This window comes from Aristolochia californica, unplaced genomic scaffold, assembly GCF_029961685.1.
Source record: "Aristolochia californica isolate CCGP_79_NKW_82.1479 unplaced genomic scaffold, dmAriCali1.0.hap1 SCAF_1, whole genome shotgun sequence".
In the NCBI taxonomy this organism is placed as follows: domain Eukaryota; kingdom Viridiplantae; phylum Streptophyta; class Magnoliopsida; order Piperales; family Aristolochiaceae; genus Aristolochia; species Aristolochia californica.
The window spans coordinates 2,732,584-2,758,750 of NW_027181770.1; the positions used below are offsets into that span (position 1 = coordinate 2,732,584).

Here is a 26,167-nt window from a genome sequence, read left to right on the forward strand (position 1 = left end):
TTGTCCCTGTGAAGTGGTGATTTTCAGCAAAAAAGCGATAAATCCAATTTAGGGTATAAAATCCACGGTATGCCTTGTGAAATCAAACACATGTCCGTAAAACTTTACAGAGTGCATCTTGAAAATATAAGGTAGTCATCATCAGTGGTTTCTCAGACACCCCCCCATCTGTAAATCTACTTGGAAGTAAATTTTTTTGGAAATCATAGAAATAAAATGATTTTAATACATTTTTTTCTATTTTTTGGGGAAAAAACTGGTTTTGATATCGTATACTACAAGTCTGTTCACTGACTATCAAAATTTCAGTAACATTGGTCACATCACCTGAGCGAGGCATGCCAATACTCTCTGATCACCTGAGCAGAGAGAGTATCGCAGATTACCAGGAGCGACAAACACAGACGCGGCTATACTGTAGAATTGTACTGCATTGCATCAGGCACCAACAATTCATGGACCGCCAGCGAGCAGCATGGAGTACATCCTAATTCCTAACACATTTCATTAGTAAACCAATATTCATCTTTTTTTTTTTACCTCTAAAACCCCACTCCAGATGACTGAGATGCTCCGAGCTGGTGTTGTCCTTTTCATAACACCCGTTGTTTGGCACTTATTTGCGATTCAAACTGATAATCTTGCCGTAGTTCTGCAAGTCTATATATGTTTCCAACTTCCAAGCACTTCTCTTTTACGTTTGTGGGCAGTAATTAAGGATTACCAGTGTGAACTATTAAGACTGCCACAAACAGCTTTTTACTTCATCTAAAATCAGTAATAAACAATGAAATCTTGTGAAAACTCTATGCTTTGAGCACGTTGCGATGAACTGCCCATGCAGATACTTGAGCTTTTGGTGTGATAGAGCTGTCCTTTTACGCACCGCGAGCGAACAATGCCACGCCAGTCGACACATATGCCTCGATTATTACCAATGAAAAATCTAATTCAACATGTCATGGTGAATCTTGTGGAGTCTTGAAGGTAGGCTCCTTATACAAAAGTAAGAAAAATCGTAGAAAAAAAAAAAATCGTTACAGAAAGGAGACTTGCCTGTACATCTCATATATTTTGACTTCCTGATTATGGAAAAAATTATAAAATAATTTTAAAATGATAGACTACACTAGAAAAACCAAAAGAAAGCGGTTGAACCATATATACCAAGAACTTGCAATCGTACAGACGAAATCACAATTTCATATTTTTCCAAAATGGCACTGGATCAGAGGCTTGTATGAAATCGACTGGTTGGATCCAGTTCTCTTCACCAAACAATTTGTCCACGCTTCCACGTCCATGTCAATGATCTCAATGAGTGTGAAAATTTTGACAATGTAGAAACAAAACAAAAGAACTCTCACCAATCGTCAGGCGTGTAAGCAGGTATTCTTCATTTATAGAAGTGGGTTCTTCGTCCTTTCTTTGAAAGATGTTGGTATTCAAACGCAGCCCACATTCCCGAGTAATTATGGTCATCCTTGGGGTCACCCAAGGTAAAGAACTTGATAATGACTACCTGCATAAGCATTTTATGAAAGAATTAGCATCAGAAAGTAATTCCAAGTGAAGCAGGAAAGCATAAGTTCTGGCTGGTAAAGGTCAATGATAAAATATGAAGGTTCATATTATATATTTCACTTTTAGCAACTACACACAAAAATTTTGGCACATCAACTCATTCTAAACTTGTATATGATTTAAGGAGTCATTGCCAAATATGCTCTCAATACATTCAAATGTTGATCATTTCAAACATTTGGCTGCCGTAATGTAAATCAAAAACTTCATTGCCCTTGCAATAAACAAATGTAAAGATGTCACTGATCATTGGGGTGAAATTGCACAAGTGTGCATCAATTACTCCTAGTTCAACATTAAAAAAATTCATTAAAAGAAGTTACAATTAATCATATGCATATTTGCAACCAAACAGTGGCTTCCCAGGAAAGCAGCGTAGGTAACATCATCCTCACTTTTATGCTTAAATAAACGGATACAAAGTGCAACTTCCTAAATTTGCTGATAGGTTATGTTAGAAAACCACCAATTTCTCCTGTGGCTTTATTTGGTATTTTGGCTATTTTAATTTAACATAGATTATCCTCTTACATCCCAGGGGAACCAAATTATCAAAGTTCAGAAGTTTGTAGCTATAATAACAGAAAAACAATTTCTAACAGATTTATATTACAACTGTTTTCCTCCTTGAGTGCAATGCAATGAAGAAAAAGTTCAGTCTTAACTTCTTTTTTCCTTTTCTTTTCAGGAAGCATCAGACTGCAGCAGACCTTCCAAATTCACATTAATGTTCTATACAGCAAAAACTGGTAGCCATGCAGGGAAAAATGTGAACACCTGGAACAGAGACACTTGTATACTACCTTAAGATCCAAATTATCTAGTGGTACATACTTTCATTTTAATGCAACACGTACCTTTTAGTTGATGGAAATTTCTTAAGTAATCAAATGTCATCATCCTGATCTTCAATGTCCTCAAGGATGACATACTTTCCAGTCCCATTTGTGAGTGACACCGTCTCCTCGTTATTTCCACCAGACACACTTTTCTGAAAGTTTAGATATCTGAAATGACAGAATATATACAGAAAAATTAGACAGGTTCATTCGCATTAATGATGCCTCAAGATATGCAGTTAGAAAGTTGAAGAACAAAACTCAGAAGTGATTGGCTTAGACAATGATGAGTAAGCAACTAATGCTTGAAGACATTCAGGTAGAACATAGACGAACAAACTATGAAATGATTAGCTTAGACAATTGATAAAGTAAAGCAACCACTGGCCCCAATATTTCTTTATACTCTTTAAGGTTCCACCATCTTTTCTATCTTCTAGTACTTCTATCTAAGCAATTACTTTGGATGAAGGATTTGAATCAAATCGTGCAATAACTTATAATGTAAATTTGTAAAAATCATTAGTTTCTAAAAAACTTCAATAAATAGCACAATCGATACTAGAGATCAGTGTTATAAACCCTGGACCAGACAGCCAGTCAGGTTACGGGTCTGCAAGATCTGGAGATAGGAAGAAACCCAGCTGACCCAGCCAAGTTTGGCTGTTACAGGGTGATCTGGCTCGGCAGCTGGGCCACCATACCAGCTATAGCGTGGGGAAAGTTTCCCTTGTTCAACCTAGTAAAAGAAGAGACTAAATGGGGCAGCGAGTTGCTGCAATGAGGTGTTTCCAGGTGACTCCTTCCCTAGCCAAAGTGTTTGTCATTTTGTTGGCTCACATTGGGTGTGCTACCAAGATATGATCAGTCCATCACAAATATCTTCAATTTCATCGAAATACATAAAATAGTTGGCATAGGAAGTTACAGTTTCATGCTTTAAAAGCCCCAGAAATTCTCTTTGTAGTAGTAGAAATAATCCCACACAGGTTAAAGTTGAGAAAAATCTCATGGTTATTAATTTCAAAACACCATAACTTTGACTAGTCATTTTTGGATGTACTTGGACTCAGCTTTAACATGGCATCAAATTAGGTGTTTGTTCCATTAAGCCTAGTTTTACCCCATATAAATTTGTTCCCCATTTACGTCAACCACATCTCAAGCCCGTCTTCTGTTTGTTTAGGCCTAAACGTGAGAGGGAGTGTTAGAGGCAATAATCCCACGTAAGTTAAAGTTTTAGAAAAATCTTGCAATTTTTAATTGGGAAAAAACCTACCTGCGATGATTGTTTTGGTATAGAACTGGACCCAACTTGAATACTTTGGAAACCATGTATGTAGCAACACTTCTTCAAGATAAAGAATAATAGTGAAAGCAGAATTAAACAATTTTAGAAACTCTAGGGGCCTGTTTGAAACCCACAGAAAAGAAAAGGGGAGAGAAAGCTATTTTCTGTTGTTTGGTAGCAGAGAATCATTTAGAGAAAAGAAAATAAGAGGGAAAGTCATTTTCTCTCTTAGTTAACAAATTTTCTCTCACAAAATGATGGAATTTAAGAAATAGAAACTTGAGAGAAAATTTTAATCATCAAAATTTTAAAATATTACTATCATCTTTTTTTTTTCCATTTCGCATGTATCCAAAAAAGAAAAACTATATTTCTTTTTCATTTTCTCTCTCATTTTCCATGAGCATCCAAACAAGAGAAAATAAACTTATTTCCTTTTCTTTTCTTTTCTCCTTCTCTCGCTTTTCTCTTCATTTTCTTTTCTCTTTCTCTTTCTTTTCTCTTCCTTTTCTTTTCTCTCCACTTTCAATGCGCCAAACACAGCCTAGAAGTTTTTAGAAATGATGATACAGTACCACAAGATATAAACTGTTTGCCATAGTCAACTGAATTAGTACACTAAAAGTTCGCAAACGAACTGAAAAATTGCAGCAACCCTTTGCATTCGTATCCCAGCAGAGAATGGAAATCTACATTTTCTAACACTAGGAAGCTGTTAGAATAATAGAGAATGCAGCATTATGTTACCAAAACAATTTCCATAAAGATCTTACTGGACTTTTAATACAGAGTGCAGCATTATGTTACCAAGTACAATTTCCATAAAGATCTTACTGAACTTTTAATACAGAACGCTAGAATAACACAGAATGAAACATTATACTGTCTAATTCTCAAGAGTGTACTCCTTGAGATAAACTCATATCCGCTTTCGAAGTTAATCAATTTTCAGTTGCTTTAAAAACAATGTACTGAGTATTGGAATTAACCAAAATCAAATAGTGAAGATTTACCAACTTACTTGTACCAATTGAATAAACTCACTCCAACCATTATTGTGAAGAGCCCAATTCCCTTCAGCACAGTAAACTGATCATGAAAGTAAAACACGGCTACCTGAACAACATTCAAATGTTAAAAAGATGTGATTGAAGTGAGTCCAGTGCAGTGAGTAGATCTATTCATAAAATCTATGAACCCTTCTCTAACCACCCAAGTTATTGCACAAGGTATGACCACGGAAAAAAATAATGAAGTTAAGCATCACATACAGAATTCAAAATGTTTCATCCAAAAGCAGATAGGGAATAGGACATTTATTTCCATGGAACAAACAAAGATAACAATAACAGAAACAATATGGAGATTTCATTACATCAATCACTTGATAAGAAAATCAACAGCTGGCTGAAGGCACAAATAAAACCTTATTAAGCACTGTGGAAACAAATCCTTGGAAGTACATGAAGGTTTGAATGCTATTTATCAAAATTCAAATCCGTTTTTCCAACCCGATGATATTGCAACAACAAATACAAGCATCACAGTGGTTACTTAAACAAGTGTTTGAGAACTTCAGGCTCAAAAAAGGCCATTGATCCATAATGACAGCTAAGCAGATGATCATGCCAAAAGATGGCCACCAGAGATTATGGAATTACTTTTACCAATTTAAAACTCAAGTTTGTCAATAAGTAAGGTTGAAGAAGAAGAAGAACAGTAAGACCAAGCAAAAATCTGAATTTGAATTTGTCCTGTTCCAAACACAAAAAATTGAATTTGAATTTGTCCTGTTTTGAGCACAAAAAAACAGAAATTATATTTGTCCTGATGAGCAAAGGTAATAAAAGAATGCAGCACCAAAAATTTAGGAAATACATATTTCATTCCAAATGAATCATATTCTGCCATGCCAACAATACTTTTTGAAAAGCTCTAAGAGATCCATCAGTTCTTTGTGTTTTGTTTACAATGCAAATATTCAGGTCAGCTTTATCTTAGACTTTGTTATGAACCAATAACAACCAAATTTTCATTTACTTAAGGTCCAATAAATTTTGATATTCTAACAAAAAATCAATATCCAATAATTATCAAAACAAGTGAAATGTTAGGAACTATTCAAATTGACATAATGAAAGTCTGTTTTTTTTATTCCAACAGAGAGTGCATTGTATTTGTTCTAACAGGATGACAGAGCTTCATAATCTTAAAAAGTTGTCGGGGATGTCATTCATGATACAACATGGAATAACTATCGAACTGGATATCCTTATTCATGAAATAACACAGAATTATTATCAAACTGATTTTCAGTTAATGTTAAATTTGCAGCAGTACTGCATCTTAACCTAATCAGTAAATATAACAAGCAAGAAGTTTGAAATCTCGAACCATACCAAAATAGTAACTGCCTCCTTTACAACACCTGCTATTGTTACAGTAACTGCACTTGTTTCTGAGACAAGAATATATTCAATTAAAACCTGCACACATAGAGTAGTACAACCATTGAGTGGACAAATTCCTCAGGTAAATGCATCAGAAGATCAAAAGGTGTCTAGATTGTTCTTACCATTAAAAATGCCAGAGAACCACCAACAATCATCAGCAAGCAGCTCTGAAAAACGTGCCATGAACTATTGAAGTAGTGACTTCCTTTAAACTTGTGCCATGGATCCATCACAAGAGAACATAATGCAGTTGTCATGGCCATTATTGGTGTAACGTAGCTCATCAGAGTAATAGGATGTTTTAAGCCTGAAAAATCCAAAAAATAATGATAACCAGCTTGCCATTGTTCACTTTCTTCCTTTAACTTGCAGATAATGATCTAAAAATCTTAATAAAAGCTATTGTTTCTGGAAACTGCCACATGCTCTGTCGGAATCATCTTATAGTTTTCCATTGTGAACATATAGGGACATGCATGCATACACAGTTGAAAATTCATGATCTCCAAGTAAGAAATTTAAAATCAGCAGCTTACCATAGGTCTCTTTCTTCATCCCGAAGTCCGGAGATCAATGAACACCATCAGAAGGAAATGTCAGGTTCAAAACAAGGGAATAGGAAGTAAAGAAGTTGGGGAACCACTTAACTGTCTTACCTGCAAAAGAATCTGAGTCATGGACCACCGAAAGCCTGACATTACAGAAGCCAGCATAACAAAAATGAAACCCCATAACTCAAACTCTGCCTCCCTTGCAACTGTAGAACATATATAAATAGGTCAAGCAATAGGTTAAGCCGAACAAGAGGGAGACAGCAAAGATAGTTCAAAAGTGTTACAGAAATCACTTTTGACCCTAATTCAGACATAACTGAGCATGGCTTCTCACAGCTCCATAATAGTGTGCTCAGAGATGTATTACTCAGGAACAATCTATAAGCCAAAGTAGCTAGAGAGTGAAACTGGTAAGTTTCATCCAAGTTCCAATTAGTGACCGTTGAAAGAATAAAAGGTAAAACAAGTACAATACCTGTTAATAGAACTCCAACAGAGATGATAATTATGATACCAAAGAGCTTGATGCTTGGGCTTTCCAACCTTCCAAAATACAATGAAACTACAGTAAGAAAGATATGTCCACTAAAGTTCATCCAGCATAATAGAACAAGATGCCCTGTGGGAGAAGTTGTCACTTTAAAACTCAAAATCACTGAATACATCCTTCCCGGAGTGTGGGAAGTAGCTGCTGAACATCCTTCTCTTAATATCATCTTTGCCATTTCAAAAAGAAAAAAAAAAGAAAAAAAAACACTTTAGTTGTAAACAATTGCCATGTAAACAAAAGATAGCGTTGATAAGAGTTTACTTGCTAATGAAACTAGTAACGTACGAACTTCACTGATTTTTATGCTTAGACTGAACTTAAGGGTTGGTGTATCAGCAACATGTGTTGTATGTCACCCTATAAATCTTGGATTTTGAAGGTGCCAAATACACAATACATAGCAATCTCATTTTTTTTAAATATTCTTCAAGTCTGTGACAGGATAACACAGTCTGATACACGACACATATCAACTGATATATATTGGATTTTAAGGGGCACAATATGGTATCTGATACTGAGACACCCACCCTGAACTCCAACAAAGATGATATGTAACATGCTTGTTTAGAAAATTAAGAAAGCAAACATTGGAACCCAATTGAAAAATAATTTGTGAATATAAAATCTGGAGAATATAAGAATGCATAATATTACAGTGTCCTAGATGGCTAGATCTACATAAAACTCTAAGCAGCAGCATCTAGTAGTGGAAACATTTTATAGCATGAGCTGGGACAGAATTACATAATTCAACTGGTGAATGACAATTAAGCCTTACATTATTTCCTACTTAACTAAAGTTTAGTCCACACTAATCTCAAGAATTAGGACGGAAATAAATCTCCAGAAGATCCTATTCTAATAGAAACAAAACACCCGATGCTCATTTTTCTAATAGATTAAAATTTAAATAATATAAAACATGCTTCTGAGCAAAATAGTAAATAAATAAAGCTGGAAACCTAGAAGAAAGACTTCTTTTATAGGGAAATAGTAAAATCAATGTTCTTCTTTTCAAATAGCAATATCAACATCAACATAGAAATACACGCCAACAAACTTCCAGCTTTAAAATGGTAATAGTTCCATATGTATGACAAGGTGCTGAAGCATCACTAAATAATCAGTAATGATATCAAAGCATCTGATTAATGCAAGGAATAAAATAGATATTGTATAATGTGACTGAAAGAAGCATGATAATGTACATAACAGACATGAGAAATGCTATTACAAGCTTACCTGAATGCGAAAGCAAACATGAGGAGAAATATAGGAGCAGCAGATTTGCACTGCAAAAATGGAAAGAATGAAAGAAATTAGCTGAACTTATACAAGGAAAGACGTGCTAGAAAAAGAAATGCATCCATAAACTAATAAGATACTGCACAATAAACATAAAGAGAGACACCAACCATGGTAGCAAATGTAACAGAAATGAAAACAAGGGAGGCATTGCTCAGGTTTATATCAAGTGCAGTTCCAATAGCAGTTGGCACAACTGTGCAAAGCAAACACAGACAGAGGATTAGTTAATTAATTAGATAACAAAAAAAAGCAAAAAGTACATTCTCTGAAAGTAAACAAAAAGTACATTCTCTGAAGGTAAGCAAAAAATACATTAGACACTTCAATAAAAGGCACAACTGTGCAACACAAAGAACAGACAGAGGATAAGATATTTGATATGATAATAAAAAATAAGCACAAGTATATTAGACATTGGACAAAAGAGAGAGATTCAGGTCATTAACATCAACTAGATAAGCACCACAACTTGAGACAAGTTACGCAAATATAAGAGCATGAGATGTGACCCACTGGCTCAGAAGCCGGATCTCAAGAGCTAAAAAACTTTCAAAAAGTAAGATGAGTATATCTTTCATGAAAAAAAAAATTAAATAAAAGGAAATGAGTATACAAGCTTCTATTTCTAAGTGTACCTACTTAAACTACACAAACCCCACTGATGATAATAAAAGATGAGCTAGAATGTTTACAGCCCTACAGTCAAATACTATAGTCTAGTAGCGCATAAGACAGACTTTCAGAACCCCATAATCATCCGTTTTGAATCCTCCTAACATCTAAGTTTCAAGAATCAAGGAACATCCATAAGGTGTTAATGTACAATGAACAGATAACAGTATGCAAAATTAAAGATGTTCCATAACATGCTCCTCAATTTGGTTTGCACTTTTGATTTTGAGATTTCACTTGTTTACCAATTTCAAGTTAATTTTCTTCAATCAAGTAAAATAGTATAGGTAAATACCCCAATCTGAGCCACTGCACTTCACTTGCAGTGTTGCAGATTAGGTTTTACCTATATATGCAAACTTCCCAAAATTTTCCATCATTTTATTTGTTCAAATCATCAGTGCATGTTTTAGATTTTCAAGATTTTTTTTTTTTGAAAAGGTGATATTCTTATACCTTTGTTACTTGAGTCAAGAGTCAAACAATCAATTGAAGGGAGTGGAAATTCCTCAAGCCTCAGAGACAGCCGGACGGATTTTTATGAAATCCATTAACTAAAATGAGTGTGATTCTTTTTGCTTCCTTAAAAAGTATAACAAAAAACTTCAAAGCTAATTCTTGGAATAATTTACAAATCTTCGAGCAAATTAAATGAACAATAAAAAGAAAAAGGATCCGCTTACCTCTCAAAAAGTAATCCTTCCAGGACATTTCCACTTCAGGTCGCAGCCTCTGAGAGAAAAGTATGATAATCTTTGATAGAACAGCTTGCATTGAAAAGTGTACTGTATTCATCAGCATTGGAGCTGGGAAATGCCCTATGTTTTCACCTAATAATGTCTTATTATACCTAGACAAAAAGAGGGAGTAGCTCATTGGCAGAAATAGAAAACATGGAATATTAATCAAGAAATTAGGGTGGAGAGAAAAGAATTTACTCACAATGTCAAACATGTGCTGGATGTGTACCACAACAATATTAAACACAATGTCTTGAGCACCGTGGCAAGAGAAATGTTATCTTTAGCAGCCTGTGCTGTTTCAAGTTTCCCTGGTGCAGTATCATTAGCCAGGCCCAATAAGTGTCTCTCGTCACTGGTCATATCCTCAATGTCAAATGGAACATATTTCTGCCCATTTTCCTTTTCTTCAAATTGTGCCAGTGAGATGCCTGTGGCGTGAAGACCATTTTTATTAAGATGCATGTTGTCCTGTCGAGATTTAAGTGATTGATATTTCTCCCTAGCCGTACTTGTATAATCTGGAAATTTTTCCTGAAGTAAAGGCAGTTCAAAGTCGCAATCTTCTATGCTCTCCCCGTAACTATCTGGAGGATGGTCTTCATTTTCATTTTCATCGTACCAGCGTGAGAAAGAAGGCTCCCGACGAAGAACTGGCTCGCTGATTTCACGATCAACTTCATTAACACCTGTGCTTCCCCCGTTTTTTGTTTCTAAGCTACCCTCTATCATCTCCTTCGATCTTCTAGCGGAAAACCATCTTCTCCTCGAACCCCCAATCTACACCGATATATTTCGAAGTCTCTTGCTCCCCCGATGAGAAATACGATAACCAAAGGGCCCTGCCTTTTAGATTGTGCTAAATGCCAAGTCTTCAAAGAACGAACTAGATAACACGAAGGATGAAACAAGCACCCTATAGACTCAGTCCAGTCACATAATCAAAGCATAAAGATTCAGAGCACATAAAAAACAACAGGTAACGCATAACATTCCAGTCAAATTCTCCAACCTTCATCCACGATCTCCGTATGCTAGAACTCGCAGAAGAAAAAAAAAATCCTGAAACATAGAATTCAAAAATTCTGCTACCGAACTCGTCCGATACAGACTTTTCCCAAGTCCAGAAAAATTGAGACTCGCATGCTTTCAAATGTCTTCATTCTAGTTTCATTGGTTCATCCTCAAACAACTAAATCTAGATGCATCGAATCCTGCAGCTCAAGGGAAGCGAACAGCGAAGGTACCGACTAACCTGAACCAGTTGAACTTTTCAACGTCTCAAAGGAAGTCGATTCAAGCTATCGGATCCTTGTCTTCCCGTTTTACTTCCTGCTGATCTGGCAATAGCAAGAGAGATTTAGATTTTAGATCCGATCTTGTTTGACGTTCGTGCTCGTGTGGTAATGGCCGGAAGCGCCGTACGATACAATTATAGTTTTTACTCGCAAACTTCCAATTCCGGACATCCACAAGCAGAAAACTCTTTCTTGTTTCCGCATATAAATACGAGCACGACCAGTCCTAGAGTTCTAAAAGAATTTGGCAATTGTGCTCCACTGGTCCATATCGGGCTCGTGAAAAGCAATGCTACCGCCTTCCTTGGTATCTCCTCGGCCAGTTGAGGTCCGACGGGTCGGTGATTGGGTAGACGTGATCTCGCCGACCCGAGGGCTGCTCAAATAAACCCTTTAACGTAAAATGGGAAAAGAGTGAAGGGCATTCCGTAACTGGACCAACAGCCTTTCCCAAATAACACCGCATGAGACGGAGTCGTGTTGCGGATTCGGCCTTCCCTTGTCGGGAAAAATTATAATTTATAATCCACAATTTCCTCCGATTTAAGTACCGCCAAGTGCAAGAATAGAACTCGGCGCTCCTCCTCGGCAGGCACGCCGCACAACAACTTGGAAGTTGAAAAAGTGCGGCGGGCTTCGTTAACGGTTACGGTAGGTGGCATCAAAACCGAGTCTCGAATTTGGCTTGAATTTGGTTTATTTTAATTCGATTTATTTGGATTGGATTTCGAACCAAGTTCAAAATCCAGATAAAGCTAATGAACCATGGTTCGGTTGGTAAGCTCACTAATCGGCTCATTAACTGGCTCGAAGTCAAGATTTGGAGCAGGGCAGCGAGAGCAGGAGTGAAAGGGGGGAAAATTCTTCCTCCCCTCGTCACAGCCGAGCCCTTCCCATCCGATGTTGTCGCCATCAACAGCTGCTCGTCGGCCACCTCTGTCATTGTCGGTTCAATTTCTTCCTCTCCTCGTCTGCCTTCTCCTCTATTTCTGTCACCATTGACGCCGTTAACCCCCTTCCCTCCGTATCATCTCGATAGAAAACCAGAGATACCTAAGTTAAGGAGATCCCCCCCACCCTGCGCAAAGATGATTTCGCACGTGCAAGATCATAAACAGGTGAAAAAAAAATATTTTAGACTCCAGTTGTCCGTTCCTCATGGCTCTTGAGGAAATTGAAAATATATTTTAGTAGAAAATATGTTTATAGGGACTATTAGGACCTCGTATTTTTTAAAAGAATTTTCTAATTGAGAAATTCTTATTAAAAAAAAAATATAATTTTCAAAGTAAGATTTTTTTGCCGAGATGGGCTAGAAAATAGTATAAATTTTTTTTGAATAAGTATTTTACAGTTGAAGTTGTAATACTTTTAGCATGAAGTAATTTTCATAGCATTTTGTATTTGATTATTATTGATAAGTATAGTAATATATTATATTGATTATTAGTTTTTATTTATTTCCATAAAAGAGGCAATAAGAGGTATATTTAACTTTCCTAAAAAAAAAAAAATTTATTGTAATTTTTTTGTAAGTCACTAATATAAATTTTATGCGTTCTAATCCATTATCGAGATTCAATCCCAAACTTCCCATATCAATTTTTTTAAAATGAATACATAATTTTATATATAATTTATTTGACATATATTTTATGTAAAGTATTAAATGTAGGTTAAGCTCGAACTCAGTAAGAGCTCGAGCTCGAACACAGTTAAAATTATTAAGCTCAAGGTTAGGGTTGACTCGAGCTCGAGTTTAAAATATTTAAATAAAACTCAGTTCTATGTAAAATGTATGCATAATTTTATATATAATTTATTTGACATGTATTTTTTTGAAAAGTTTTAAATGAATGTTAAAGCTAAAAAATTATTGGACTCGAACTCAATAACAATTTTAGGCTCGAGTTCTAATTCAAAATATCTAAATCAAGTTTAGGTTCAAACATAGGTTGGTTCGGTGTATGCTCGGCTCGGCTGATGCCACTTAAACAAATATGGGAAGAATCCTGTTCAAACGGATCACCTAACTTGCTAATGGGTAGACGGATTATGAGTAGAAGTTGGTAAACGGGAGTTTCTGGTTTCATTCGATTGCGCTCGTCACATCGGCTTTGGTGGAGTGGAGTTGGGGTATTGATGAGCTACCAAACTCACACATGGATTTTTTCATCATAGTTGAGAATGACATCAAATCAGCAGGAAAATCGAAAATCTACCTGTTACATTTTCATCAATCTAGGAATAGCATTCTTATCTAAGTAGGTAGTTGTTCCTTGTGTTTGTTTTAGCCATAAAAACATATAAAAATGCCCTTAAAAATAAAATTCAATTTTCAAAATAGAATATGAGTATATGGTTACAGGTACTATTTTGAAACTCAGAGCCTTGCTCCTAGTTTGTTGTTTCCCGCGAAAAGGATGTTTACATCACACGCCTACTCTCCTTCACTCGTGCGGTGTACCGGCGAGCAGAGAAAGGCGGGAAGTAGAAGCTGGATTATAGGAGACATCGATTCCGAAATTTTAGTTGGTTTCCCGGGTCTTCCCGTGGTTCTCTCTGTCTTCTCAATTTGCCGAAGATCGTTCATCAGCAGTTAACAAGTATCAGCGATGGAAGGTGAAACCCTAGCCGTCCTCGACGAGATCCAAGTTCTTGTTTCCGATAAGCTTCAAGTGGTAACAGACATCGCCTTTTTCTTCACTGATTTTTCCCCAGTTCTCTGCCTCTCCCCCCCAAGAATCTTTCTGTGGCTTTCTTTTCATTTCCAAAAGAGTTTCAATCGGGAACAGGATCCTGTCTTATCATCTGTTTTGTAATAAAATACTGTCTTTTTGACTTCCAAAGGGCAAAGTGCAACTACAGCAGCTCACTTTTATCTGGATGAATGGGGTTTCAGTGATGGAACTAGAAATAATTACCATGTAATTTTTTTGTAAGAGATTCTAAAGCAAACGATTACCAGTGCCGGCATCAACTGTACATCGATAGGTAGTCATATTAGTCTTATGCAGACAGGCTGTTCATAGTTATTTATCTTCTTCCAACTAGTTATAGGTTTATGGAGTAAAACTTCTGTTGCCAGCAGTGTGAATCAAGTCAGATGAACAAACCAATTTCTTACCCTCTCTCGTTGGAATTATTTGAAAAGAACATAAAATCTTTAAGAGGAAAAATATATTTTATTATCAAATTCAGAACTAGTTTAAAACTAGCTTACTTCAGTCATTGAGGATTTCATTCACTAGTTTAAGCTTACTTCAGTCACTGGAGAGTTCATACACATTATCATCTGCAAGTCTATCACTATGGGATTGGTAAACTGTGATGGAATAAATACATTGGTAAAACTGTACATACAAAGTTAAGAGCTTATTTGGGGTGCACAAATAGGTCATGTTCAATTTTCTAAAGATTGAATAGGTTGATTCCAAATTTAACTTGAAGCAAGCACTGCAGGATGGAATCATTTTAAGCTAATGATTAGTTAAGGAGATAAGATTGGTTTAATTAGCTTATTTTAGCGAGTCATTGAAGTGAAATTTGTTAAGGACTATATATAATAGCTGTTGGCCCTTACTTCATCTCCAGCTTTATTTTGGACTCTCATCAGTTAATGCTGATAGATACAGAAAAAGAGGAATAATGATATCACAAGAAAAAGAAAGAGAATAAAATGCCAGGGTTTTTTTCCTCAGTATTACATAGTTGTTAACTACCAATGATTTTCTTTGTGTGGATTCTTGATAAAAGGCAATTAGAGTGGAGGTTACATAAGAGTGTGCATTAAGTTTCTATTGTGAGCATTTGGAAACAAAGAGGGATTTTACTGAAATATTTTATCATACTTGTTGTTATCCTACTAATCATGCTATAGTCATCCTGCATCAATTATGCTTATGCCACCCTGTCTCAATATCAACAAAAACTTCTCATATTCATAGTAAATCTGAATGTGGAGTAGCACAGAGTGCCTAGTTCCCAATATTTGACAATGATGTCAAAATCTGTAAGTTTCCATTGTTAATTGCAAGCTGACGAGGCAGCATTTAGCTATCAGGTTGCTATCACTCCATTTAGGAATTTTTTTATTGCAGTCAGGAATTTGGTATAGCCTACACTGACAGATTTTCTGAGAAAGATAAACTGTAGATGCTGAGCTTATCTGAAATCAGATATCCTTGAATTGTGATGAAAAACCTTTTCGAAGGGAACCAGGGGGGTAAACCTGTTCATGTTTCGAAAGCTTGTTTTTGAAAGAATTCATGAGGTAGAGATGTTCCAGGTTTCATATGTGGCTTTTAATGGGTGGGTATTTCTAGCAAAGGTTTTTACGTATAACCAAACTTAACTACTTCTCATGTAGTGAAATTTGCATAAGAGCAGATGGTTGACTGACAACCGTCTCTGGATCCTTAGCATTCACATTCCATTTGAAGATGTTATTAATCTGGAAAAACTGAACATGAGTCACCTAACGTATGAGATTAGATGGACAATGAGAAAATTAAATGTCCCAAATTAAAATGTTGCGAATCATAGAATCATTCCCTTGGTTTGTTGTGAATGAGAGCTCATGAAACCGATCATGTGTTTAGCTCATAATGTAGAGTGCATTCAGTATCTACTGTAGATCTAATTTAGGTGGCCAAGGCGTGGACCTAAACAATGCATTCCTTGTAGTTCAATCCTGTTCTTAGGAATATTCAGGTTGGAACTTGGATACTTGAATTTTTTTTCTCCATTCCGATCTTTCATCTGTTAGATTCTTTGTTAGTGTGACATTTCAAGTCATTGTTAGTTGGGATTGTCATTCATGCCATTTTTATTTTTTGCTCGAACTCATTATTTTTATATTAGATGTCCAACAATGTATCTACTCCTGAAGGCCCACCTAGGTGTTCTATTCTAGTTTTTTTAATTCATTTGCAACCAATAACTTGCGTTTGCTTTCCCTTATTGGTTCAGGTTTCCTATAAATGGCTCAGTCGCAATTTCTCAGTCTCATCAAATGATGCCAAGAGGTACACACTGTGTTTAGCAGAGACAGTTATAGTTGACAAATTTCTTCTTTTCTTTCATATCTGTTGATGTATCTAATTATTATTAATAGGCTGCTTCAGAAGTTTGTTCAGGAGCATGGAAGTGGGCTTGAAGTGATATATACTTTATCTGGGTGGTTAAAGAACAATCCTGAAATTTACCATGTAAAACTTGTTTCAGGATTTAAACTTGCAGGTATGGCTAGCAATTTTACCAATTACCCTTTCTGTATTTTTAGCCATTTGATTATAACAGGGTACAGAATATAATTTATTACCTGTTTTAGAACTTGGGTAAGATTGCTCATTTACCTGTATATTGTTTATTAAGTAGAATAAGTTTAGGTGAGGGGCATTTCATACCTGTTTAATGTGTTGACTGTATTTTTCTGTAAGATACTTGAATTTTCACTATTTCATATTTTTCAATGTAACGCTTTATTTGTAAGTTGTGTAGCTAGAGATGAGTTAGGTGTATTTTTAAATTAAAATTTATTATTAGTGGATAAACTATTTAATTTTTATTAGTTTTTTATGATTATTTGAAGATTTCACCTGTTTATTTCTTATGTTTTTTTTTTTTACCTGTTTATATGTTTCTGGATTAGATGGGTAATAGAATATGATAAGAAAAACGAGAATGGGTAATGTAGTAATCCTTAACACTTCTGTAAAACCTGTTAGCACCCTGCTTGCAGGTCACTGGTTCAATTTTCATGTCTTGTATTTGACTGATTCTTACTGTTTTTGATAGAATAGAATTTCTTAATACATGTCAGTATCAGCAAATATTAATGCTTTTGTCAAAGAAAGCATCAAAACATTTTGATATATGCAGAGAGCATTATGATTGTTATTAGACAGTTATACAGGTTTGTTTCCCACTGACATGGAGGTGGATCTTCACATCTTAATGCAGAAGTGAAACAGGAATTTGAGGATAACTTTTCAGTTCAGGTCTACAGTGTACAAGCAAGCATCCCAAAGGATCCTGCTGCACTTTGGAATGCTGAATTCATACAGGCAGAAGAACTCTTTAAGCAGCCCTCCGATATCGAGAACTGTTTAAGGGACAACAGGTATGGTGTCACTGACTCTTTAAGTCAAGGGTTTTACTGGATGTGCCACAACCGCACAACTGGTCCAACATTCCATTGTACCTTCAGATCAATGGCCTTCAAATAATTGAGTCTCATAAAGATAAACAAACCATTCATTGGGTTCCTAGCCTGGTCCTCTCATGAAACCTCTGGCAATGCTTCCTCGGACTAGTAGTTTCTCTCAAATTCCATCTATGCAAATAGGCAGGATGTTTTCTCAAGCTTTGGTAGGCTTGGGAGGACATTACTATAGGATATGAAGCTCTACTACCTTATATGCCTATCATTGTATCTTCCTCCTTACCTTTCTGACATTCATTTGCTTTTTTCAGGTTTTGTGGGGTTTTCAATGCATTTGTTAAGCGTAGCATAGATGGAAAATCTGTAGCTTGTAATCTTCCCCAACCCAAGATTAGCAACCTTAGAACCACATCCAATTCCAATGCTTTTCCCCAGGTCTCATCTGTTCCACAACCTCGAGAGGGACGGGCCTTGGAAGCCAGCCCAAAGGACCTGCTGTCTGCTTCTGCCAAAGCAGAAGAGGAGAAACTTGAAAAAAACACTTCAAAATATACTGTTCTGCCATGTAAATCACATACTGAGAAAGAAAAAAGTCAAGTAGATCTTTCTAACAAGAAGAAAAATCTGAATGAGAAGGGCTTATCTAGTGGAGGGTCGCTGGCCAACATGTGGAGTCGTGCATCAGCAAAGTCAAAGTCCAGCTGTCCTTCCATGGAAATTACGAATGGTGCTTCTGATCCTGCTGGTAGATTAACTTGCTTATTTTCATTTGAAAGAAAAAAGTTATCTTATCTATTGGGATATAGGCAGCTAATTTTTTATTAAAAAAACTTAGAAAAAAATTGTTAGAGAAAGTTTTGTTAAGTGATGGTTGTTGTGCTTGATTTTTATATTGGTGATTCTTCTTGTTCTTTTGTTCCAGTTACGGCAGATGCTCAAATTCATGCAAATGAAGCAGTAGATGGTCTTAGCAGTGAGGATGAAGGGCACAATGCCATCTATAGGAGGGACTCAAATGGTGAGAACAACAGGAAGAGGAGAGTTGTTTTCGACTTCTCAGACGAGGAGGATGATTATACAAATGTTGTGAGTCTTGCTTCCCAAGATCCTCCCAAGAGCAACTCTACTTGTGATTCTCAAAAGAATTTGCTTGTTGAGGAAAAAGACATGAATTTGGTTATAAAGCAAGAGAAAACACCACTTAGCACCTCTATTATATCACCTGAGAAAGAGCTGGAAGGTTCTAGCAATAGAAAGACCCATGAGCAGAGAGGGGAGAATTTGGTTATGAAGCAAGAGAAAACACCACTTAGCACCTCTATTATATCACCTGAGAAAGAGCTGGAAGGTTCTAGCAATAGAAAGACCCATGAGCAGAGAGGGGAGAATTTGGTTATGAAGCAAGAGAAAACACCACTTAGCACCTCTATTATATCACCTGAGATAGAGCTGGAAGGTTCTAGCAATAGAAAGACCCATGAGCAGAGAGGGGAGAATTTGGTTATGAAGCAAGAGAAAACACCACTTAGCACCTCTATTATATCACCTGAGAAAGAGCTGGAAGGTTCTGGCAATAGAAAGACCAGTGATATTTCTTTACTCGAGAAGCCTCCAAGCCATTTGTCTGAGGGATTAAATGATAGAAGTAAAAAAGACAAGGTAATGAATGTTCTATCTACATCTCCCAAAAGACGAAAAGTGCTCAAAACCCGAGTAGATGAGCGAGGGAGAGAAGGTATGTTGCTACACTTTCAAGAATTGGTTGATTATACGAAGTTCTAATTGGGCAGCTTTATTGTGGCAGCAAAGGCTACATCATATTAAACTATTAAAATGTTTTGATTCCAGTTACTGAGGTTGTTTGGGAGGGAGAGGTTGAAGACAGCAGTAATACTGAGAAGAAAACAGTCACAGATTATGCTGTAAAGAATGAACCTAACAACAGGTCAGTCTTGTTTCTGGTACATTATTATTTTAAGGTTTGTTTTCACTACTGAAATGATTGTAGTGGCTGCTCACTTTTTTTTGCACTCATCTTCTTTAGCCATTCAGAAATACTTACGGGTGAACTTGGTTACAGTATCAAACCCCCTGCAGCTAATAAGGTTCTGCCTTTGGCAACTTCTGCCCCAACTAAAGTAGGGCATAAAGCTGGAAACAAGAAAACTGGGAAAGGTGGAATGAAAGATGCAAAACAGGGGAACATTCTCTCTTTTTTCAAGAAGATATGAGCATTTCCAGAGTGAACCATATCAATGTAAGCTCCGTGTGCTTCTGTGTGGTTTCTTGGTTGAAAGTGGATAGGCTTAGCATTCATTTGCTCACCCACTGTAACTTGATGAAAATTCATGGGCAAAAACTACACACTGAGACTTCAGGCATCGGCTTAGCTGGATGAATATCTTACACAGTTATCATGAGAGTTTGATCGAGCCAAGTCCGGTAGGTACTGCGGCTAAGCTGCCTTGGATTTGCATCTGTTGAAGAAATAGGGCTCTAAAAAAAAAATAGCTCGTCAGCTTCTTCTTGAGCCAGTAATCTATGAATCATAATTTGCAATGTTGATTGAGCACGTTTTTTGGAAGGGTTAATTACTATTTATACCCTGAACTATTGTATAATTATGTCTCTTTTGAGATTTAAATACTTTGATGCCTCCCAGAATATATTTTATATTACATCATTTTCATAACTATCAGTTGACTTTAACTGTAACATAGGCAAAAAAATGACCCGTTAAAAGGTCATAATAGATTTTCTTCATTCTATGTAGATGTTTATTGTGCTCATGTGGGACCAGGAACTTGCTTTATAATTGGGCCAGATATTTTAATGTAAGGATATTAGGTTAGTTTTAGATAAGTAGATTGATTGACTCATACTTGAGAAGAGTTCAATTTTTCAATGCTATCTTTGTCTTTTTCTATGTCATGGTTGAAATTGATTGATGGTAGTACACAGCATAGGAACAGGTGATGAACTCTTTGCAAAATAGAGTTTTCTTCCATGTTCATTTATACACGAAAGGGTAATTACCCGATAAACTCTTTGACATGGAATTTCTTCCCTGTCCATTTTTTTCTCGGCGAATATGTTGATTATTATTATGGCTTGATACTGACGCGGTTAAGATTAACAATTAATTTGAATAAAAAATAATAATATATCCGGCTTCCAAACTCAGAACCGACTGGGGTATCTGAAATCCTTGGTCGGGTACATTTGAGTCAGGTTGAATTTGAAGTGGGCGAGGCGAGTGTGACCTTGATCCGATGCTTCCAGGGCCCAGTCAATCCCTGCACCGTGACACGAGGCCTTGCATAACCAATACGACACCATTGGGGGAAAATCTTTACCTCGGTTCGCAAATTTTGCACGCGAGTCTGATCTGTGGAGGGGGAAAAAATTGGCGCGGGATTCCTTAAATTCTACTAGCTTATTTTTCCGTCACTCGTTTTCGCTCCTATGGCTACTTTGGGAAATGGCGGACTATGGTGGAAAGGTCCTCCGGGGAGGCATCGTCAATTCCGCTCTTCAAAATCGAACTCTTCTGACGCTGTGGATGGAGACGAATCTGCTGTTCATGGTCCTGGTAGAGGCTTCAATTTCCCGCTCAGGCAAGCGGCCACCGCTGCTTCGCTTGCTCTCACTGGCGACACTATTGCTCAAATTCGACAGAGGTGGATGCATCTTGATAGGTCGAATTCCAGGGACAAAGTGAGCTCCTCTGCATCCGTTTCTGTTTGTTGAAATGTCAAAATATCCTTTTTGCTCTCTACTAACTTTTCGTTAGAGTTACTATTCGATGAAAAAAAAAAAACAGACAGTTTTTCGTTGAAGTGACTAATGGTGTGTTTGTGCCAACCTGAAAGTGCTGGAAAAAAATGCCATGGAATGACTAAATTTTTTTGGCATTTGTGGCATTTTTTTGGACAGCAAAAATTTCCGCTTGATTCCTCTTGACTCATGTTACATTTAAAAAATGTTAAAAATGATAGTGCTCCAATAGGAAACTATAGAAGAAGTAAACCAAGAAGCACAAAAGTGGTTCTTGATCACTTACCTCGTACTTTAACCTAATTATTTATTATTTAAAATTTTTTATTTCTAGTGTAAGCACAAGCACTTTAATTAATTTTCCCATTGTTTCCTATGGTGGCACAAACACAAGATAACTGGTCAAAGGGACAACTTTCCAATAGAAAAATTTTCCAATGAAAATATTAGTCAGAGAGAGAATGATTTTCCCATCATTTTGTTTACCTATGGCAGCGCAAATGATCCCTTAAGGATGGCAGTGGGAAATATCTGAATTTTCTATTCCACTTTGTTCTCATCTAGGATGTTATGAAGGCTCTACTGTCAGATCATGATTGGCACCGGGCAGTACGGATGGCTTCGTACGGTTTTCTTCTGTATGGCCCAGGATCTTATGTATGGTATCAGTGCCTTGATAATTCTTTACCTAAGCCAACATTTACAAACTTGTCATTGAAGGTATTCTTGGCTCTAAATTCTGTACTCCAGTAATCGTTGAAAGCTTTAAGAAAATTTTTCTAAGGTGCGTTTCAGTTGTTTGTTCTTTTTTTTGTTCCTGCAGGTTTTGTTAAACCAGATTGTACTTGGACCATCTGTGATTGCTGTTGTTTTTGCATGGAATAATTTATGGCAAGGGAAACTTGCACAGCTCCCGGCCAAATACCAAAAGGATGCACTGCCTACTCTACTATATGGTGTTGATCCCTACATCTATCTGTCTGTTGCTGTTAGAAGAGGGTCCAAAATATATGGCGTTTTAATTTTTTCCTTTCTTTCTGCAGGCTTCAGGTTCTGGATTCCAGTCAGTGTCCTAAATTTTTGGTATGCCATCTTTTTTTTCTTAGTTTTTTTGCCTTCACAGGAGGAACTAAAATATGCTCTAGCATTTTGAAGAGCGTGAAGTAGAGACTGTTCCAATTTAACAATGTTAATCTGTAAAGCTCACAGAATGTGCTTTCATGGCTAGATATATAAAAAAATGAGACATTGTCCTCATGTTATCTTTAGCTAGTAGTCAAATTGCTTATATGTATTCTCTCTTAAGTTGTTTCTAGCAGCATCTGGTCTGTTGTATCTTGAAGTATAGATTAAGGTCAATTAAAGATTTAAGAGGGTTCTCCCACAAAGCTTATGCTTATGTAATAGTCTATTGTGGCAAAACTCACTCTTTCTGATAATATGTGACACAATTTGTGCTAAAAAACTTAGTAAAACCTGTTTCATCAAGACTGATTTCTCCTTTTTAACTTCTGAGTCATTCAATTTAGTTACTCTTGAAATTGCGATTAGTTTTAACCTATTCTGACTAACTGATGATTCTCGAAGAGAAGGTGCTTAGGTTTTTCTGTGTAAAATAAGTGCCAGTTTGCAGTCTGGAAAGAATGATGGATTGTAGTGAAGATGTAGTCCTGAGAGTTACCAGTGATTATATCAATTTCGTGTTACAGAATATTGGTGAGAAAATAGCCTTAATATCCTCTCTACTGGTTCATGCTTGCCTTTAAGGTTTGGCATTGCCACGGACTGCAGTTTCTGTCTGTATGTCAGGTAATTTGCTTGAGCATGACTGATATGTCTCAAACTTTAACACAGCAAATTCATCATGACAATATGAGGGGACAGAGGCACTAGATAAATCTTTACTGAAACTTCAGAACAAAGTTGTAGGTTGTGACATTACATGAGCAATTATCTGTTGGGGAAGAACAGATGTAAAACTGGCATAACATGTACTATTGCACCCTCTTTGAAAACAAAAAGTGGAAAAAACAAGATTCATTTGCTGCTTGAGATTTGCTAGGACTTGCTTCAACCAGTGTACCTGTAAAGGGAGTCACTTTGTAGAATTATGTGAATACTAGTGATACTCTCTTATTCTTTTATACAGTCTGTTTCTTTCTAAAAAATGTGAGTATTATTTATGCTTCTTGTATGAATTTTTTTATAATCAACTAAAAAAGGAAAATCCTGGCGGTTGAGTTTAATGTATAAGAGTATTTTTTTAGCATGGGGGGTTTCAGACAGTCATCCAATGGGATGCAGTGATTTTTTTTAATTGTTTTTAATGAAGCGTTGTTTGACAAATCTCTAATATTTACAGGGTAGTTCCTCTTCAAACCCGTGTCGCATTTATGTCCACCTGTGCCATATTTTGGAATTTCTACTTGTCCTCGACGATCAGCAACTAGTCTGGTTAAGTTCTCTGGCCAGACCTCTTGGTGAGGAAAAAACCAAAGGCTAAGATATTACTCTCAACCATGAGCATGTTTTCTTATTCTGCCCTTGTAGGGATCAAGATCTTCAAACTTATAGTTTGTTGGCTAAACTTTCATTTGACTTCAGGTCTTTTACCCCTTGGGAGATTTGGAAAAGTAGAGGTAGATCAGAAAAGTGAAGGCAAATAATTTTTCACAGTATAATTGCTATTCCTTATGAAGCATTGTTTTCCTGTGATATTTCTTTTCCCTTTCATCACCCCATCACTCCCCTCTCGCTAGAATTCTCTTATCGGTGATTGAATCTTGTATCTGTCAAATGACTCAGGCCATTTGAAGGAGTTTACTTTCTCAAAACTAAACCAGACCAGAATAGACTTTCGAGCACTATTACCCAGGGACTTTTCAGTTTGTGTTCCCGTAAACATGTTGACCATTGTACTAAATGTAACGTTTGAAATGGACGACTCTGGTGAGCAGGGTCTGGTCGTTTATAATTCCAATTTCAAGAAAGAAAAGAAAATTTGAAGTTAAATTGGAAATGCCAGAGTTTTCTGATATGTTCCTAGACCTGTTCTAGGCTAATGCAAGCGAAGAATGTCTTACATGCTCATATGTTGCTCGTACATACGACTTGTGTAATCAAGTGTAGAAAATCTGATTGTGGAAGTAATCCAAATGGAAAACTGGCACAGATTATCAACAACTGCAATTTGCTGGATGGCTAGGAGGCTACAATCGGTTTGGCTGGCTGTTTCTGTTATCGGAACCTTTTTTTGTCCCAGCTCGTTCTCCAAAAGTCTATTTAGTGAATCAGAAACCAAAGAAAAGACGAGATCGGCTGCTGAAAAGCAAAATGTCCATATTCGTTTAATCCGCATTTTGAGTCCTCTTTATTCTGTTTTGACATTTGCGGCGCTAGTGCACGAGATTCTGCTAGACGGTCCATTTGTTTCATTTTCTTGTCCCTAGAGAGAATCGTTTATAATGGTGTAGGGAATAGTCTTAGTAGACACTAAAGATTGAAAAGACATGAAGCCTCATCGAGAAGAAATTTCAGCCTATAAAACATCGATGGAGTCAGTTGAACACTGCAAAATTCTGGAGTGGGCATCATTCTCGTATTCATAGCAATGCAGCGTGTTGGGAACCCGATTAACGGAGACTGGAGAAGCATGAGCAGCGGGGCAAACAATCTTGTCTCGACCGCCAGCAATAGGCACCCCGTGAGAGGTCATGGAGCACCCAATTACGATGATCAAAGCCCGCACTCTATGGTTCCACGCTCCCTCCTTCAGCGACTGGTGAGACTGTCTAACTTGTCCGTTTGGATTAGCCATTTCTTATAGAATAGGTAAAAAAGGGTTAAAATTGCCGGCTTTAGCTCATGGATTACTTTCCCGTTTGTTATTAATAAGGACGAGATTCGAGGCGCCTACGATCCTTGGAGACTCTTCGATGAAAGAGTGCGCACAGCACCGTATGGCTTAACCAGGTTAGCTCTTCGCATCTGTGTTTTTTCTCTTTGGAAGATTTGATGATAGCTACTGATTACTTCCACTAAGTGGTGTTGCCGCCAGAATGATAACTACTGCATCCCCACATCCCACTTGAATGCTCTCATCATTCCTTCGCACTAAAACAAAATTGATTTGTTTATACTTTATACACGGTATTGATCCACTCGGCTTTGTGCTTGATATCATTCCAGCTTTCCTTATCAACCTCATCCTTCGATAAGAATTCTCGTTCTGAGCGATAGGTACGCAGAAAGAGAGAGTCCAAATCTTGCACAGTCTGTTCGAGACACCCCACCGACTGCGATGGGCCAGCGCCGGGCAACAGAGTCGGGCGGCTTGAGTAGAGACGAGCTGAAAGTCATGAGTATGATGAGGAAGCAAATATTCAGCCCGACTTACCCCAGGAAGAGGGCCTGGAAAAGAGGACTATTCAGCAGACATGATTCCAACAGCTGTGCAGATTCGAAAGAAGAAGACGTGGATGACGACGCTGGGACGGAGTGCGCAATCTGTCTGGAAGCGTTTCAGCCGAACGAGCAAGTGTTAGCGACTCCATGCAATCATATGTTCCACCCCGATTGTCTTGTCCCATGGGTGAAGAGCAATGGGAAGTGTCCAGTGTGTAGGTTCGTTTTCTATGAAAGGAGAGACGCTCTTGCGCCCAACATCAACTATAGTAATAGAAATAGGTAAACTGAACTTATGGACGAGAATCTCATCGCCTTGAAAGTCGAGTAGGTGAATGCCCATGCTGAAAGAGAGCCTATGATTACTCATGTCGTCGAGTTTCAAGCCCAATTTATGTCTAGATCCGCTTGAGGTTTGCTTGTTTCTTCCGGCTTTTCAATACTCGCTCCCCAGTTTGAAGCTGGGAACAAGATTGGTTCTTGTGATCTAATTGGCAACTGAGTGAATACCTAGAATAGTCTATACAT

At 37.1% G+C, this 26,167-nt stretch overlaps 3 protein-coding genes and 1 long non-coding RNA gene across 6 annotated transcripts; 3 read left to right on the forward strand and 1 right to left on the reverse strand.

Moving 5' to 3' along the window:
* Positions 1 to 1,019: 1,019 nt before the first annotated feature.
* Positions 1,020 to 11,607, reverse strand: LOC137955776 (probable sugar phosphate/phosphate translocator At1g06470). 2 transcript variants are annotated; one of them, XM_068802904.1, is made up of 13 exons: positions 11,250 to 11,607; positions 10,197 to 10,880; positions 9,938 to 10,104; positions 8,690 to 8,775; positions 8,517 to 8,566; positions 7,197 to 7,264; positions 6,824 to 6,924; positions 6,704 to 6,716; positions 6,290 to 6,474; positions 6,114 to 6,200; positions 4,736 to 4,830; positions 2,442 to 2,591; positions 1,020 to 1,522 (listed from the first exon to the last, which is right to left on the reverse strand). In XM_068802904.1, exons 2-12 carry the CDS (start codon positions 10,724 to 10,726, stop codon positions 2,471 to 2,473), a joined length of 1,503 nt encoding a protein of 500 aa, XP_068659005.1. In that variant the 5' UTR covers positions 10,727 to 10,880; positions 11,250 to 11,607; the 3' UTR covers positions 1,020 to 1,522; positions 2,442 to 2,470. The 2 variants fall into 2 exon arrangements, with proteins under 2 accessions (XP_068659005.1, XP_068658997.1); XM_068802896.1 differs by having other exon boundaries at positions 10,197 to 11,607.
* A 2,152-nt stretch (positions 11,608 to 13,759) lies between these two features.
* Positions 13,760 to 20,174, forward strand: LOC137941498 (uncharacterized). Of its 2 annotated transcripts, none has more exons than XM_068786979.1 (8): positions 13,760 to 13,973; positions 16,264 to 16,319; positions 16,409 to 16,533; positions 17,257 to 17,416; positions 17,770 to 18,203; positions 18,381 to 19,193; positions 19,307 to 19,403; positions 19,539 to 20,174. In XM_068786979.1, exons 1-8 carry the CDS (start codon positions 13,908 to 13,910, stop codon positions 19,687 to 19,689), a joined length of 1,902 nt encoding a protein of 633 aa, XP_068643080.1. In that variant the 5' UTR covers positions 13,760 to 13,907; the 3' UTR covers positions 19,690 to 20,174. The 2 variants fall into 2 exon arrangements, with proteins under 2 accessions (XP_068643080.1, XP_068643158.1); XM_068787057.1 differs by having other exon boundaries at positions 17,260 to 17,416.
* Positions 20,175 to 20,829: 655 nt separating this feature from the next.
* LOC137941640 (uncharacterized) lies at positions 20,830 to 23,916 on the forward strand. Its single transcript, XM_068787175.1, has 6 exons — positions 20,830 to 21,175; positions 21,800 to 21,955; positions 22,059 to 22,191; positions 22,279 to 22,318; positions 23,598 to 23,715; positions 23,840 to 23,916. The coding sequence occupies exons 1-5, from the start codon at positions 20,924 to 20,926 to the stop codon at positions 23,683 to 23,685; spliced, it is 669 nt and encodes a 222-aa protein (XP_068643276.1). The 5' UTR covers positions 20,830 to 20,923; the 3' UTR covers positions 23,686 to 23,715; positions 23,840 to 23,916.
* A 929-nt stretch (positions 23,917 to 24,845) lies between these two features.
* LOC137948285 (uncharacterized) lies at positions 24,846 to 26,154 on the forward strand. The gene is made up of 3 exons (XR_011111620.1): positions 24,846 to 25,016; positions 25,131 to 25,207; positions 25,424 to 26,154. It is a non-coding gene; the product is annotated as an uncharacterized lncRNA (long non-coding RNA).
* Positions 26,155 to 26,167: the final 13 nt, after the last annotated feature.